Raw genomic sequence first — 18100 nt, 5'->3', positions numbered from 1 at the left:
AAACGTTTTTCTCCGTTTGGCCTTTTGGTTTGTATAGCTGGATCCAGTTGAGTAATTAACTGAATCCAGCAAACTTGCAGATGGGATATAATGTGGAATTGCAAAAAAATAAAATAAAATAATTGTTTGTTGCAATGAATTTACTCATTGCGACATCAGTGGTTGTTGATGAAACAGAGCTTTGATGAAACAGAGTTGATATTTAATTATGTCATCTATATGACATAATTAAATATCAGCTCTGTTTCATCAAAGTTAGGTAAAATTCTCAAGAAATTTAAAATCTACACTTCTTTTACTCTTCTATCCAAACTGCGTTTTCCTGAGTTGATACACCAAAACAGGACAGCCCAAAGTATCTAGAAGTTTATTGTTTTTGGCATTTTGGTTTTTATAGGTGGATCACATTAAGAATCATTCTAAAACTGGTTAAAACTGGATCCAACAAACTAATTTTTTAGCCAACTCTGTTGACAGTTAATTTAGAATAAATATAAGTGCAGAAATGATCCAAGCAAATCATTAAAAAAAAAAAAAGTTGGTGGAAAAACTTCCAACAACTCTCGCTAATTCAGAGTATTTTAATAATAAGGTGTGACACCTTCAGCTACTCGTATATGAAAATACGTTTTCTACGTTACTTCAACCTTGGTATCACCTCTGGGTCTGGCTCCCACTGATGAAACCTCAATAAGGTCAAACCCAGTCTGGGTAGTGACCCTTCCCATAACGATATACATGTCTGTAAGGATACATATAGCTTTGCATTATGGGATGGGATACTAAGGCAAGTGATGTGAAGCCATTAGCTTCTATATACAAGTTACCCCCGTCCTGAAAATACTTCAGGTGCAGACTTTGTTTACACTTGGATAAAGGATTAAACCAAGCATATCATTTCTTGGTATCTTTAATTTATAATGTATAGTCACTGCTGCAACCACTCTATTTATGAATGAATGATCTAACATGTCTGAGTATTTTTGAATGCTGCATATGACCAGGAATGTATTATTAAGATTAAAATTGAACACTACATTTTTTAGTATGCAGATTGTGTTCCTGTTGGTCTCTGTCTTTTCAGTTTTTCACAAGTTTTTAATGTCTTGTCTCTACTGATGGAGTAAGATAGCTTGGTCAGCTGTGCTCTGTGATTTGCTATCATTGCTTGGCACTTGACTAAATCTGAATATTCAGATGATGATGACATTACACACTGTCCCTCCATTTTGATTAGTACGGACTGCCTCATCTTACATATGGCCATCTGAACATAAGATATTATACTGCTATACCAGACATTGTTATCTAAATAGGAACCACGTGCATATTCATATCATTTTAGGATCTTAAAAAGTCTATGAAAGAAATCTATAACAAGGAGCTGTGCTAAAATTGCTTTGCCCTATCTTTTGTGGTTTGTAACCATTTGTAGTTGAATATCTATTGTATTCACTATATGTTAAAGTATATATCCTACAGGGAAATTAGGTAGCCCAGCAGAAATCTTGAGGGGCCCATCAAAAGATTGTTGTGAGAGAGGTGGACTGAGTTAATTCCAGCATATTAGAAGTGCGATCAGCTCATTTCCTAATGATCTGAATACAAGGCTAACCAGTTAGCATCCTAAATAAAACAGCAGATTAATCAGCTTAAAAAATAGAATATTAGTTTATTAAAATAAATTAAAATTTTACTGGCTTTATCAGTTCATATCATCAGAGTTAAAAAAAAATCAAATATACACAGTTTTTTATTTAGTTTTTTTTTTTTTTAAATATCTGATTTGCACATGAAAGGCCACAAGACCTATAGCACGTTAGTGGCATGTGTGAGCAAGAGAAATAAAAGAAAGGACGAGTCTGTTCATATTTTGCTTGAACAGCTGAGGGTTGTATTAGGGAAGGCAAAGTGAGGGAAACTGTTCCAAAGTATAGAAGTATACATGGGATAGAGAAGGTGGCAGTGAAGTTGGTTGGGCAAGTTTCAAGATGAACTGTAAAAGGGTGTTGGTTGGTTGGCAGTGGCTCTTGTTTGATGATTTTGTTGGAGAGAATGATGGAATAATAGTGGCCAATTCAGCAGAACACTGTCCATGAAGTAGAAGAGGCACAAAGCAGAAACTGAACATCTCTGTGTGTGCCATATTGCCCTCTTCTGGATAGAGTCAAGCAATCTTAGAGAGGATTTTGGTGCTCTACTGCAAATATGGGAGTAATATTCCATGGCTGGCAGATTGGGGCTTTGTATAGAGTTAGCAGGTGTGAAGTAGTGTTTTGCACAGTCTCCCCAGAAAAATTATATGAAGTTTTTTGGTGGCTGCAGAAGCTATAGTTGAAATGTGGTTGTGCCAGGAAAGATCGGAGGCCCAGGTCAGTCTGATCGTGTTTGGATATCTCAGTATTACTGAAGGGAAGGGAAAGGGATGTGAGCTCTTTCTTGTGAGAGATCAGACAGTCCTGAGTTTTGGTGGCACTGATGTTTACAGGGTTGTCCTTGCCCCACTGGGAGCGAGGACAACCCAATATAACTAGGAGATCTGAGTTCACCTCACTGGTAGATCTGGAGGATTCTAATACTTGAAAACTACAAGGCTTGTCGAATGAAAAGGAGGAATGGAGTCTACTGTCATCAGCAAAGCTATGGATAGGATTGGAAGTCTGAGAAAGCAGGTCATTTATATACAATACAAGAAGAGAGTGGGTGAAAGAACAGAATCCTAAGGTACTCCTGCGTTGGTAGGGAAATCTGAGGAGAGAAAACCGTTCACCATGACACGTAATGAGTGACCAGTGAAAACATTTTGGCAATCCAGTTGCAGAGTGATGAAGGCAGACCATAGGATGGCAGTATGGTAAGTAGGTCCCTGTGCTTAACCTGATCAAATGCCTTTGAAATGTCGATGGTAACCACGAGTTTCTCCATGGATTGAGTCCAGAGGTGGGTGGTGAAAGTAAGATCGGCTGTAGATTGCAAGTAGTGGAATCCATACTGCTGGGCACTGATAAACTGGTATGACTCTAGGTGATTCAAGAGTCAGTTGTCTCTAATTTTAGAGAGAGCAAAAATGAGAGTAATTGGATGGCAGTTCATTGGTTGACTTAGAGGATAGGCGTTAGTTCTGGGTTCTTCTTTGCAGTTGGTCTTCAAAGAACATGGCAATATCATCAGCACATAAAAGATTTGCTTAGTTTCTTTCCTAAGATATTGATACCCTGTTAGTCCAGTCAAGCTTTCTGAACACATTTTCAAGTATATCTGTAAAAAGTCTAGGCGCTATTGGATATCCTTGTTTTAACATCTTTATTGATAAAAAGTAATCTCCCTTTCTTTCTTCAGCTGCTTGACTTTTACTGTAAATAGCATCTAATTTATACCTTGTTTAGTAGAACAGATGCTCTGTTATAGTTGATAAATGCTCCCACACAGACAGATACACCAAAAACCCTGCTCCATTTTATATTCATTTAAATAGAGGGGGATGGGGGAACCTAGCTAACATTAATCATAGCAAAACTCATTTCTAGTTCTCACTCAAATTGTTTATAGCAAATACAGGTAAAAGTAGTTCTAAGTATTGTTTAAGGCAGGCATAGAACCCAGATTGGTGAGTCTACTGAATTTACATAAAATTGACTTTCTTGTTAGATCAACTGTTGATTCTTTCAACAGCTTTACCGATGGATTCAAATTCTTGTCTGACATTCTCCATCATCTTATATGTAATTCAACACTCATATTTGAAAAACATAACTTCCTTTTTTACTGATGCACTTGGAATATTTAACACTTTATTTTCCACATGACATTGCAGGTTCATTCAAATCTGTTATAAATTCAGGATATTTCACTTGGGAAAATAAACCTTATAACACTGCCACTGCTTTTCCTTTATTCCCAGTGATCTAAATTTGATCCCAAATTTAGATCATTTGGAAGAAAAAAGTTTTAGTCCCTATAAATCCAAAACTGCATTTGTGGATCTATCAGGTTGATGACACTTTTACTACACGGAAACATGCAGATTAAAAATTTACTTAATTCTAGGATGCAGATTTTATTTATTTATTTTTTTTAAAAATATGTAAACATTTTTGTAAAATTCTAGGATTTTTGTAAAAATCCTAGAATTAAATTTATTCTTGAAAATAAGTTACAAGGTGCATTATCCTTTCTAGTTTTGCATTCATCACAAATGTGAAACAGACAGCTTTCTCTCTAAACACAGGTCCAATGTAGTTGTAATTTGTTGCATTTTAGTTTGTTCTTCCTTTGCACACTGAAGATGTTTTGTAATACATAAAATATCTGTTAAAAGTTAAATTAATTATTTCTTACTTTACTTTGGTTAAGTTTTTTTTTTTTTTTTTTTAATGTAGCCAAAATTTCATAAAATGTGGTTGTTTAATTTGTGCAGTCTTCTATAGTTTAAAATTTATTTTAGAAAATATTTATACAGATATAAAATATAACTTTTGTAAAAGCAAAAAGTAATATTTTTAACTATTATTACTTTTTTAGCCAAACTAAGTTCAATAATGTGTGTCATTAGTTTTCTGGTTTATAATTACATACTTTTTGCTGCTGAGATAACTATTGCAGAACTGTTGGCAAGTCAAGGAAGTTTTACAATAGAAGTTATATGGTAATAATTACGATCATGGTATTTTAAGAAACCGTTTGCTATGGCAGTATCACGGTTAAATACACTTGCATTACATACTACATATTATACTAAATTATCAATTTAAGATGTCCTTAACTTTTTTTTAACAGTAGAATATTTGGAGTTTTAATTTGATAGATTAATGCATAATATTGAAGCAATAATCAAAATAACTATTTGATGCATTTAAGCACAACAGTATAGAAAGGTATTAAAATTTATCATTAACACATTAAATGTTAATGCTAAACACAAATTTACAATTAAAATAAATTATTCATTTGTAAATACTAAACCTTAATCTTAATGAAATTTTCTTGCCTTCTCAATGCCATGCTTATTATTTGCTTGTTTAAAATATACAGTCAGTCCTCGATTTATGATGGGATTCTACTCCAGTGATCCCATTGAAAATCACTGTATGAAACATCAGGATATGTTAATAATTAACTTGCTGCCCAAATTCTAATATGGGTGGGTTTGTTTTGTTATATTTTAAACTACTTTTACTTGCTTTTTTGTAGTGAAGTATTTTATTAAGCACTGTGTGCTTAATAAAATAACCAACTGGAAACACATGGAGTAAGACTTTTAATTCATCAAAACTGCTACTGCTTTATTAATGGAACAATTCATCAGGGGAGGCTAGATCATCAATCTCTCCATCTTAGCCTAATTTCCTCAAACAACCTATTGAGGCAAATGCCTTGGCCTTCTTTTTTCTTCCCCACTGTAAACCAGGAATTTTTCTTTTTTTTGTTTCCTCTTTTTATTCTTCTGCAACTTTCTGCATGTGTCTAGCTCTATTAAGGTCTTCATTTAAAAGAGCTTCATACAGCTTCCACCAACTGCCCTACATTTGTGACTAATCTCTTTGTAAAATCTTTGTTTTTCTCAAATCTTGTAAATGTGTGAACATATATGTTCAGCAGCTTCTTCAAAACATCATTCATACTTTGTTACCACTTCACTCCATGTTGCATATACAATCTTTGTACAGTGCAAGATGTATTCCTACCAAAAGTGTCTAAAGGTTTTCTCACCCTCAGTAGTAACAATAGCCCGAACAAAAGTATTTCTTAAGTAATAAATTTGTTAAATAAATAAATAAATAAATAAATATATATATATATATATATATATATATATAAATAAAATAAATAATTTCTTACAATGCTAGTTATGAGGATAGACTGAGGGCATGCAAACTACAGAAATTGGTGAATAGAAGAAAAGGGGTGATGTGATTTAGACATTTAAACTGTTGAGAGGTATTTACAGGATTGACACTGGGGAGATTTTTAATAAAATAGAACAAGGAGAAGGAACAAGGACAAGAGACTATTCTTGGAAGTTGTGAAAGGAGGTGATGAGTAGGAGGGTAAGAAGTGACTTTTTGTGTGGAGGGACATTGGAATTCATTGACTGATAAGGGTGGTGATTGAGTTTAAGGAATGTATGATAGATGTGTTGTCTAAGATGGATTTCATGTAATGGGTCTTGTGATTACTCGGAGGTCCATAATAATATATGCTTTGAAGGTCTGTTGATAACAGGAGTGAGGCAGTAGTTGGTGTGTCAATGGGATGGGCGTATTAAGTCACAAATGCGGTAAGTTGAGGACTGATTGTATACTGATTCAATAAATGTTTCCTAATTTTTTTTTAATAATAGCTCATGACTATCTTAATTGTTGAGACTAGAGTGAAACATCCTCTTGTTAATCAGCTAGCGGTTTTATTACTGCAATTTAAAAATAATCAAAATATGTTTGTTTCAGGCAGATAAACGAGCTCATCATAATGCCCTTGAAAGAAAACGAAGAGATCATATAAAAGATAGTTTCAGTAGTTTGAGAGATGCTCTACCATCCTTACAAGGAGAAAAAGTAAGTAGTATTTACATGCTTTAATGAAAAAGATGCCCAGCTCCCACGTACAGTAATACCCTGCTTAATGCTGCTGTTTAGTTGTATTAATCATGTTCGGTATTTCACCAACATTCGTTCAGTGCACTTTATGCAGAAAGAGCTTCTGCAACTACTGGACACCACTAGTTTGTTATCTAAAATATAGTATAGTTGGTGACTCATTAAAATGCTCAGTAAAAGTTCATTGTTGTTCTACAGTATTTGTATTTTCCCCTATCTAATAAAATATTAGGATAACCTTGTTTTATCACTGTTTTGGTTAGTATTTCACATTCTAGGAACGTATCATGAAACACTAACAGGAGTATGACTATCTTACCATGCCCCCCCCCCCCCCCAACACACCATGTCAGACAATTAATAAATTATTGCTGTATATAATGAAATTGTTATTGGCCTCCGAGCAAAATTTTCTTCTAAATAGTTCTGTGTGTTTGAAGTCTTCAATATTGTCATATTTTACATTTTGTTTCAATAATGAAATAACCATGTGTTAGCATAATTGAAAAGAATTATTATAAAAACTGAGGAAAACTCACATAAAAACTTGATTAACATAGAATTTTCACCAAAGCATCATAAGTATTGTCAGTACAAGATCACAGAATGGCAATTAAATATTAACAGACAGTTCAAAAAAAGTACCAATCAAGTAGCTAATGTAACATAACTAATGATAAGAATATCATGTGCTTATGATCCATAGGCAAAAATTCTGCATTAATAACGTTTTTACACGAGTTTTCCTTTATTTTTATAATTCTTTTCATTTTACATTTTGGTCTTATAAAATGCTACATCAGTCTATCTAAATTAATCTTTCTTGGCATTAGATTCTATTGCTAGTCTTTCTTTCTTTTTCCATTCTGTTTAACTGTCTGTACCATATTTTGTATTAGCTCTTCAGTGCATGCTTAATAATGTTGAGCTCTTTTATTATGTTTTCATATTTAATATGATTTTGCCAATACTCTCACTCTCCTTATTACGTTTACACATAGACTCATATTGCACCTTACCATGCAGGCTTTCAAAACCAGAACTGAAAGAATAAATAGTCTATCTGTATATTGTGTATTCTTATGTGTTTGCCTATTTTGTGGGATGAAACACCACAGTTTCTGGGAAAAACAATGCTGCCACCTCTATATGAAACCAGATTTTGCATTCTAGGAGGTAGAATTCAAACCTGAGTCTTTCCAACCAAAGAGCCTCCTAGAAACTAACTGAACTATGGAGGCTCTAAACCATACTACAAGAACAAAATAAATAAGATATTAAGTGGCTGTTAATATTTCACTGGATATTGTTACACGTGATATCTTAAGAATGTAGAATTCTCAGCTATCATGGTGTAACATGAAAAGAAATAAATTAAAAACCCTGTAAAAAAGCTAATAGCTAATTTAAATGAATTATTTAAAAAAAAAGGAAATATTCTTGCATCCAATAAAATATAAAGGTGTTTGGTTGAACTAACTAACAAAAAGAAAGAATATATTAATGTTGTAATATGATATAAAAGAGAAAATTTATCTAAGTAAGACAGAAAAGGATTAGTCATAAGAAATGGTATGTGAGAGGCTAGAGATTAAATTCATAGAAAAATTTTGGAAAGGGGACTAAATTAGAGGCTAGCACAAGAAAAACAACAGACAATCGCTTAGGGTCAATTCCCGGATTGAGACTTCGTTACAGGCTCGCCGATCAAATGATGTTTGGCAGAAAAAAACGCCACCCTAATTGGTCGGTGAAGTAAAAACAAGTAGGGGACGGAGAAAAGAAGTTAAAGAGGGTGCCGTTAGGAGAGTAGGTATAAAAGGGTTGGACCCCCCCCACACACACACACGCACACAAGGCTTTTTTGGTTTATGTTTTGGATCTGTTCCCGAGGAGTTCTCTACGAGCTCCGTGGCATAGGTTTCACGCGGTTTTCCTGAGTGGAGATTGGGGTTATATCTCCGTCGTCACAACATGGAAACAAAAGTGAGCGGGATTTCGATTCCGGATTTCCTATGTAAGAAGCGACGAATGCCATAGTCGAAGAAAAGGGAACATATTCTTTGTGTTTCAACTTTAGTGACAACCACAAGAAAGGGAAAGCTATAAAGATATCGATATCCACGTTGCGAGTCGCACAGCCGTCATATAGATGATTCAAAGTGTGTCCTGAATTATGAAAGTTTAAGACCGTATAAGCATAGTTCAACTCCAAAAGGAACGTAGGAGTAGCAGATTATCGGAGAGGTTATACCAAGCTAGTTCAATCAGAAAAAGGTAAAGGCCCATATGAAAAACTCAAGAAAGAAAGGTACTGTAAAATATATCTAATGTTAACTAAAATTTGTCTGTAATAAGTATCATTATTCTAATACGGAACTGTTGAAGTGACCAAGGAAAATTTATACTAGGACTTTAGTATCTGACAGAATATATTAAAAGTAAGCTGGCTAGTATTAATGTTATGTGAATAATTAAGTGTCCTGAGAATTTTGCATGTCTATTGTGATGTATAGGAAAGTTAAAATGTCATAGTTGTGTGTTAGTGCAGTAAAAGGTTTAGTTAATCTACTTAAGTTTAAATAGTTAAATAGTGTGAATTAATCTTATATGTCCATGTCACATGAAGTTATGTGTTGAATTGTTATGGCGGCATGATCGTAATACCCATTATAGGATCATAGCCTAATTACTTGTAATAAGTTAATGTTAGTTTGTAAGTATTTAGTTTAGCATTGAATTGAGTAATAACAAAAATTGAATTGTACCATGTTAAAGTTTTTAATAAACCTTTTGTCCAATGATAAAACAGTTGTCTGAAATTGCTGTCCGATGCACCACTTGAAAAATTACAAACCTAATCACGCGGGAAATTAATGTGTTAAGAAATGAGATAAAGTGTCACGACTGCAACATTGTTTCACTTTCAGACATATTTCAGTTCTTTCTCCTTGTTTTTGTATATAACATCTCAAACTAAATATCCCAAAAGGCGCAGTATAAATACAAATATTAGGGGTACTAAGGGGAGAAATAACTTAAGTATTAGTAAATTTTTTGGTGATATCTCGAGCATAGATAATAGTAGAACATAGATGAGAGGAAATTACTAGTTAGAATAAAAATCATAAATTAAGACAACAATATCAAGTCAGCATCTTAAAATCACAAACAATCCAGTAATACTCCATACTCCAAACCTCAACAAATATGGCTATATAAACCTGTATGGCTGTATTGCACCATCACCATAAGTCTTGAACCATGTTCAGGCGTAAACTTGACTTGTCTGTTTGCTTACTTGGGAAAAAGGATTAAAGCCAAGCTTTTTCTCTTTATCTAACGAGATGGCACCTAATTACAACTTTAGTTCCTTATGTTGTCTATTACAATTTTTTAAACTGGTCCCACTGTTATACCAAATTGTTGTTTCCCATACTGTGACAAACTGTTTTTGTATTCTGAAGATGCTAGATATAATACCAGTGAAATATCAACAAATAATTTAATAAATATTGTTTTCTTATCATTCTGTGTTGTCATCAATACCAGTGGTGACTCGTGGCGGTTCTGCAACTTTCAAAATATACATACATACTGTAAGTACAGTGTATGTGTTTGGATAAAATATCAAAATTATGATAAAAAATTAAAAAAAAAAATTAAACGTGAAAAAAAATTGTTTATTATTGATAAAATTATACAGTACAATAACTTTTTTCTTGATGTTTGTGTGACTGTTGAAGAATTTTTTCTCCGTTGAAATCATCGCAAGTGCATTTAACCTATCTTGATTAATAGTGCTCCCCAGAAATGTTTTTATTCTCTTTAATGTTGAAAAACAGCATTCAGACACTGATGTATCACAGGAATTGTCAAGAGAATTTTTATCAATACAGTAATTTCACTAAGAACACAATCTGAATTGTTTTCTGTTATAAATTTTAACAAGTCAATTAATTTACAATAATCATGCATGTCGGGTCAACTGTGGAATACTCGAAGTTCAGTTTCAAGTTTTTCTTTGTTGATCATGGGGTATATCGTGTTTACTCCGTAAACATGATAAGCACTATGAATACTGTACTACTGCCGCAAACTGCATATAAACAACAGTGGAACTGCATGATGGACAGTGCTACATTACGCTAATAGCTCGCATCTCACTATGACGTGCATATGCTTGTGCGTGTAGTAATATGACACTGTGGTAAATACAGTGCTGCTAGCATCCTTTGCCCTCCTAAGTGATACAAGATGGATTTTTATCATTTTTTATACAAAATAAGAGAATTATATAGGATTGTTGATGATAAAATTAAATATTACAAGCAAAAATAAATATATTTATATATTGAGAAAAATTGAGGTACTGCAGTTCTGCAGTGCTATACAAGTTCTGCACAAGCTGCCCCTGTTCAATACCATGAAAATAACAATCCAGTAATAGTCAAAATAATTCAGAATTGTAATGGACATAAAGGAAAAGAACTTTCATCCAATTTTGCAGCTTTGATTGTTTGTGCACTGAAGATACTGGTTTGAAATCCAATAAGTATTTACAGCTAAAGAAAAATCTTATTTAAATAAGCTATTATTAATAATAAACAAAATATTTAAATTTTCATATCTAATCCAAGCTATTTACAGCAAAAGTCAAGCAGCTCTTTCCACAGAAAGAAACGAAGATTAGTTCTAAATCAGTAAAGGTGTCAGACAAGGTGACCCAATAGCCCTAGAGTGTTGTGTCCCATTTTACGATTTTTATTCTATTTTATAAATTCCGCTTACCTATGTTTTTCTATTATCTACGCACGAGATATCACCAAAACTTATACTAATATCTAAGTTATTTCTCCCCTTAGTATCCCTAATATTTGTATTTATACTGCGCCTTTTGGGATATTTAGTTTAAGATATTATATACAAAAACAAGGAGAAAGAACTCAAATATGTCTGGAAGTATAACTATGTTGCAGTCGTGACATTTATCTTGTTTCTTAACATTAATTTCCCGCGTGATTAGGTTCGTAAATTTTCAAGTGGAGCATTGGACAGCAATTTCAGACAACTCTTTTATCATTGAACAAAGGTTTATTAAATTCCTTAACATGGTACAATTCAATTTTTATGATTACTCAATGCAATGCTAAACCAAATACTTACAAACTAACATTAGCTTATTACAAGTAATTAGGCTATGATCCTATAATGGGTAATACGATCATGCCGCCATAACAATTCAACACATAAATTCACTTGACATGGACAAATAAGATTAATTCACACTATTTAACTATTCAAACTTAAGTAGATTCAACTATGACATTTTAACTTTCCTATGCATTAACAATAGACATGCAAAATTCTCAGGACACTTAATTATTCACATAACATTAACACTAGCCAGCTTACTCTTAATATATTCTGTCAGATGCTAAAGTCCTAGTACAAATTTTCCTTGGTCGCTTTAACAGTTCCGTATTAGAATAATGATACTTATCACAGACACATTTTTAGTTAACATTAGAGATATTTCACAATACCTTTCTTTCTTGGGATTTTCATATGGATCTTTACCTTCTTCTGATTGAATTATCTTGATATAACCTCACCGATAATCTGCTTCTCCTACGTTCTTTTTGGAATTGAACTAGGCTTACGCTGGCTTAACTGTTTGTAACTCCGAACACACTCTGAATCATCTATATATCGGCTGTGCAACTCGCCACGTGGACATCGATTTCTTTACCTCTTTCCTTTTTTTTTGTAGGCTTTTGAAGTCGAAATACAAAGAATAGGCTTTCTTTTCCTCGACTATATGGCATTCTTTGCTTCTCACATAGGAAATACGGAACCGAAATTCCGCTCACTTTTGTTTCTGTGTTGTGACGTCGGAGATATAACTCCAAACTTACCACCACTCAGGAAAGCTCCGTGAAATCCATATGGAAGAGCTCGCGAAGGACTCTCCTGGAACAGAATCAAAACCAAAACCAAAAAAGCCTCGTGGGGGGGGGGGGGGGTTCCAACCCTTTTATACCTGTTCTCCTAACGGCACTTATTCTAACTTCTTTTCTCCGCCCCCTACTTGTTTTTACTTCACCGACCAATTAGGGTGGCATTTTTCTGCCAAACGTCCTTTGATCGGCGAGCCCGTAACGATGTCTCAATCCGGGAATCGGTCCTGAGCGATAGTCTGTTGTTTTCCTTTGCTAGCCTCTAATTTAATCCCTTCCAAAATTTTTCCATGAATTTACTTAATAATTTAATCTCTAGCCTCTCACATACCATCTCTTATGACTAATCCTTTTCTGTCTTATTTATTTAACTTTTCTCATTTAAATCATATCACAATATTAATATATTCTTTCTTTTGTTAGTTAGTTTAACAAAAACCTTTATATTTTATATATTTTATTGGATGCAAGAATCTTTCTTTTTCTTTTAATTAATTCAACTATTATCTTTTATGCAGGGTTTTTAATTTATTTTATTTATTCTTCATGTTACACCATGATAACTGAGAATTTTGCATTCTTAAGATATCAGGGTGTTTATTGTTATTCTTATTACGTGATACCTCCAGGGAGTCCAAAGACTCATCGAGGGAGGGTACCTACTCCAAGCTCTGTCTCCACACTCAATCCACTAACTGCAACTACACCAACGATCTACCTCCCACCACCACCACTAGTGTTTCCACAGACAATTGCAAACATCCTTGACCACAGCAGGATTCAAACCCGCAGCCTCTTGGCTGGAGAGCGGATACGCTAGCTGCTCGGCCAACCAGGCCAGTTTACATCTACACTTTGAAAATGGGTTCAGAAAACTTGATTGGATGAACTAAAGTATTGGTATCTTAGGAAAGAAACTAAGCAATCTTTGATTTGCTGATGATATAGCTTTTTTCAGAGGACCCCATCAATGGGGATAGTAATCATTACTGATATCTTTACCACTTGTTTCCCATATAAATCATAAATCCGTGATTTTTTTTTTTTTTTTTTTTTTTTTAAATTTAGATTTTGACATGGATTTTAAGATTTGATTCTTGTTTTTGAAACTTTTTCATCAAGTGACTGGAGACATGCATGTCTTAAGTAAACATTTAAAAGCTGCTTGCCTTAATTCTTTTTAAAACTAAACATATTTTTCTTTTCTGTGTGATAATCATTTTTATTTGCTCAAAACTAAATGATGATCACTTTCTGCTTCACATCTTTTTGCATTCTCCTGAACTAGTTTGATGACATCACTATCAACAACAGCATACTCAATAAGACTATTTATTGTGTATTTTCTTAATGTGAATTAATTGTACATCTCTTTGTGGAAACATGGTGTTAGTGATGAATATGTGAATAGAAATCCAGCAGGTTTTTACCATTATTATTAGCATGGCTAATAATAATGGTAAAATAGTTTTTATTTATTATTATTATTATTTTTTTATTATTATTTTTTTAGAATATTTTGTGTAGGCTTGCGATTAATTTAATGTTCTGCTTTTAGTCTCCAGTACAAACTTTATCAGCTGTCCTCTTTAATGAGTCAAGAATTCTTTAAGTCACTACTGATAACTTCCATTGGACAATGCAATTATAGGTTTTCCTTTTCCACCTTTCCATTTTAAAATTTGCCCATATCACTTTACTTGAAATGGCCTTCCTTTGAAAAGGGTTATTCTTCATGTTTAGCATTTATAGCATCAAAAAGATAACAAACATGAAACTTAAGTACTTATGTGATGAATTATATTAAGACTAAACCAGTTAATTTCTCTCGAGTCATGCTAGGATTGCAGATACTTTAATGTAGAAAAACTTCATTTAGCAAGTGCAGCACTCATTGGTAATGTGTGAAATTAGAAAAATATATATGTTTTGTGCTTTGAAAATAATCCGAAATGGAGGGGATTTAATTATCACTTCTCTTTGATATGATCTAGGGGAACAACGATCACAGCTGCTTTCTGCATAACTATTTTTTATTTTATAGCCAATTTTTTTTTAATTATTATTATTTTTTAAACGGGAAGAACGCAGTTATAATTGTACTTCTTCAGATTTTAACAAGATTGTTTTTTATTACTAGTTCTTGTTTTACATGCTATGTGTATATTTAAATAATGTTCAGTTTATATTAAAAAAAATTAAAATGTGGTGTCAGATTTTATTGATAGTGTCCCTGATTTAAATGTAGATCCTATGGTTGTCTTCATATTCTCTTTCTCTCTATATCAGCTACAAAAAAATTATATATTATTAATTTTCTTATTTATATTTCGAAAGACTATCCTAATTCATCAAGTAGATGAATAGAAATAGTAGAGAGTAGATCGATTTTATTGCCTGGTGAGAGATCAGTAAGGCCTGTGTGGTTAGGAAAAGTTCCATGTCTGCTCCTTATAATCTTTTTTCTGAATTCTATAACCTTACGCTAACAGCCTTTTATAGTTGGGATTCACATAATTTTTTTAAATTCCTCTAGGCTTTTGATATTAGAATGTTATATTTGATTTTGATCTTTTCACTTTAGTTCAATGCAAATAAAACCCAGTACTGTCTCATTTCTCATAAAAAAGAACCAGTTTCTCTCAGTATTATATTTGACAATATCCAAATTTCCAGACAATCTGAGATTTCTCTTCTTGGAATTACCCTGACTTCAAGACTCTCCTGGCATAAACACATAACCATCGCATCCTCAGCTTCTAAAAAACTAGGATTTTTCTTTCGCTCAAGACATTATTCACCCCGGAACAGCTATTAACCTTATACAAATCAGAAATCCACTCAATCATCGAATACTGCTCCCACATATGCTGTGGGGCCCCCAAACTCCCTCAAATTACTCGACTCCATACAGAGGAGAGCAATCAGACATATTAATGATCCATTTCTTACCAACTCACTCCCCCACTTTCACACAGAAGCACTGTGTCTTCTACAAATATTTCCATGGAAAATGTTCATCCGAAATAGCATCAATAATTCCCCCATTTAGTACTAAGCTCATTGGAACACGTGCAGCTGCTGCTCAACATCCCTAAACAGTGCACCTTGAAAAACCCACAGAACAAGTTTCTTCTCCTCCTCCTTTGTCCCTGCAACCGTTATACCATGGAACAGTCTTCCCCTTGATGTGTTCCCTAGGGAATACAATTCGCAGTCATTCAAATCTAATGTGAACAAGTACCTCCTTTCCCAACCCATACACAGTACTATAGGTTGATCTACTAACCTCTCATGTATGGGCTCAACGTAAAAAACTTTATAGAATAAAGCTTGACCTTTCAGTTTTAACAGACAGCAAGTGTATATAAATATTTCTTTAAGACAGTCCCATCCAAGACAAGTTGAAACCTAGTATATTTAGCACAGTTGGTAAGCTGAGAGATATAATCTGGGAACTTTACACTTGAGACTAAACACGATACTCTTTTTTGAGTGAATTGTGGCACATGTGTGAAAGCTGGTAATACTATTTAAATAACATTTTACTAAGGCATTTCAGAAGACCAAGTACTGAAGAGAGCAGGAATAGATGAAGGAACAGTAGAAATGGTAGAGCAGATGTACCAGGGATCTAGGTCTACTATAAAGATTGGTAACAAACTTTCAGAAGAATTTACTACTTGCAGTAACACCCTTCAGGACACAGGGAGAGGAGTACAACAGTATTAATAGACAAGTGAAAAGAATGGTAATTAAGACTAAAGAAAAAAATGTGGGAAAGAAAGTGCAGTGAAATCAAACATCTAGTGGGATATAATTGCTCTTCCAAGGCCTGGTGATTTGTGCGACAGGTATGAGTCCCTTATACATCTTGAGCTGGACTTAATCATTTCCCTCCAAGATTTTACGAGATACTATGAAGGTTTTGTTATATAAGGAAAGGGTGGAATATCAAGGAGATGATAGGCTATTGTTGGGAGAAAGAACATGAAGTAACATTGTAGGAGGTGAGGTGGGCTGTTCAAGCATCAAGAAATGGAAAGGTGGCTAGCTTTGGTGGAATGGTAATAGAGATGTTTAAGTATGACAATAATAAAGTACTATAGGTCCTGACAATGATATTCAACAAAGTGACTGTAGGTGAGAATATCCCTGATGAGTGGAACTTGTAAGAGGGGCAATAAGAAAGACCCAAAAATTATAGAGGAATGTGTCTTGTTTGGTTAGCAGGATATTTAGTCAAATCATGAGGGGCAGAATTGAATTTAAAACATCTTTAATAATATTGAAAGAACAATCTGGCTTCAGAGCAGAAGATCTTGTATAGATAATATATTTTCTTAAAAACAAATATTCTAAAAAATGGTTGCTAAGAATAAAAAGTTCCATTTAATTTTTGTAGTCTGGAGAAGGCTTACAATACTCCCCTAAGGAAGACAATGTGGCATGTTTTGAAGAGAGCAGGAATAAATGAAGGTACAGTAGAAATTGTGCAGATGTACCAAGGATCCAGGTCTGCTACGTATAAAGATTGGTAACAAACTTTCAGAGGAATTTACTACTATAGTTCCCCCACCGTTTCCAGGTCCCTGCTTCGCGTCTTTCCAAGAATAGTCAATTCATGCTGAAGGGGAGAAAAAAATGAAGGACGTCTGAATTGGTCGCCAAACCCCGAATCACGTGCTTTATAGGTAAAATTTTCCAACTGTTATACAAGCAACATAGTTAACTACAATAATCATAAAAGAGAAGTTAATTTTCCGACCAGTAATAATAAACAACTCATCCCACTATACGGAATGATTACCCTATTATCGGAATGGATTCTTCTTTTTCTGAGATGCGCAGAAGTGTTGAGGGACCTCAAATCGGTGGGCGAACTATAGCAAGAGGCTCAAGCAGGGATGTTGTATGTCACCAACGTTGTTTAAGATCTACTTCGATGTGGCCTTGAAGAATGGAACAGACAATTTTGTGGTATGGGTATACCCATAGGAGACCAAGTCCTACATTCTCTTCTTTTTGTTGATGACCAGAGTGATTCTTGTGCAGGACAAGGTAGATATAGAATACCAGATGAGGAAATTGTTGGGTATATATAAACATTGGGACCTGAAAGTTAATTTGTTCAAAAATCAAGTACACAGTAGTTGGAGGTGATAGTGCAACAGATCTTGAGTTAGAGACGGGAACTATAAAATCTGTAGATGCCTTCAAATGTCTTGGCTCCATGATGAACAAGTATGACCAGTATGAAGTGGACATAGTGTTTACAATGGGATGGGCACAAGCAGCTATTAGAATCACGAATGGTATTTTATGGAGTCATAAAGGTCTCAATAAAAACTAAGAAGATGCTGCTGTATCATGTGATTATAGAGAGCATAATGACTTATGGATGTGAGTGTTGAACACTAACAGCCAAAGGAGACAAGTAGACGTTGTCGAAATGGATTACTTAAGACAATGTATGAGAGTTATCTGTATGAATCATCTGAGAAATGCATATATCAAATGAAAGTTGAACAGCCAGTTATGGAG

The 18100-nt window shown here is 33.9% G+C and overlaps 2 protein-coding genes across 6 annotated transcripts in view; one reads left to right on the top strand and one right to left on the bottom strand.

Annotated features, from left to right (window-relative positions):
- The window catches only part of LOC150095101 (retinol dehydrogenase 13-like), a 161033-nt gene that overhangs the window by 7641 nt on the left and 135292 nt on the right, over window positions 1–18100 (bottom strand). The gene's annotated exons all lie outside the window — the stretch shown is intronic.
- LOC150095102 (protein max-like) overlaps window positions 1–18100 on the top strand; it is a 115356-nt gene that overhangs the window by 37766 nt on the left and 59490 nt on the right. For all 5 annotated transcript variants that reach the window (XM_090411557.1, XM_090411559.1, XM_090411556.1 and 2 more), the window contains one exon: window positions 6447–6554. In XM_090411557.1, the coding sequence (XP_090267683.1) occupies window positions 6447–6554 (108 nt within the window). The remainder of the gene's footprint in view (window positions 1–6446; window positions 6555–18100) is intronic.

This window comes from Typopeltis vanoorti, chromosome 21 (genome assembly GCF_054136105.1).
Source record: "Typopeltis vanoorti isolate ZY-2024b chromosome 21, IOZ_Tvanoo_1.0, whole genome shotgun sequence".
Taxonomy (NCBI): Eukaryota; Metazoa; Arthropoda; class Arachnida; order Uropygi; family Thelyphonidae; genus Typopeltis; species Typopeltis vanoorti.
The sequence above is the reverse complement of the archived record's forward strand: the minus strand, read 5'-3'. Positions and strand labels throughout refer to the sequence as shown.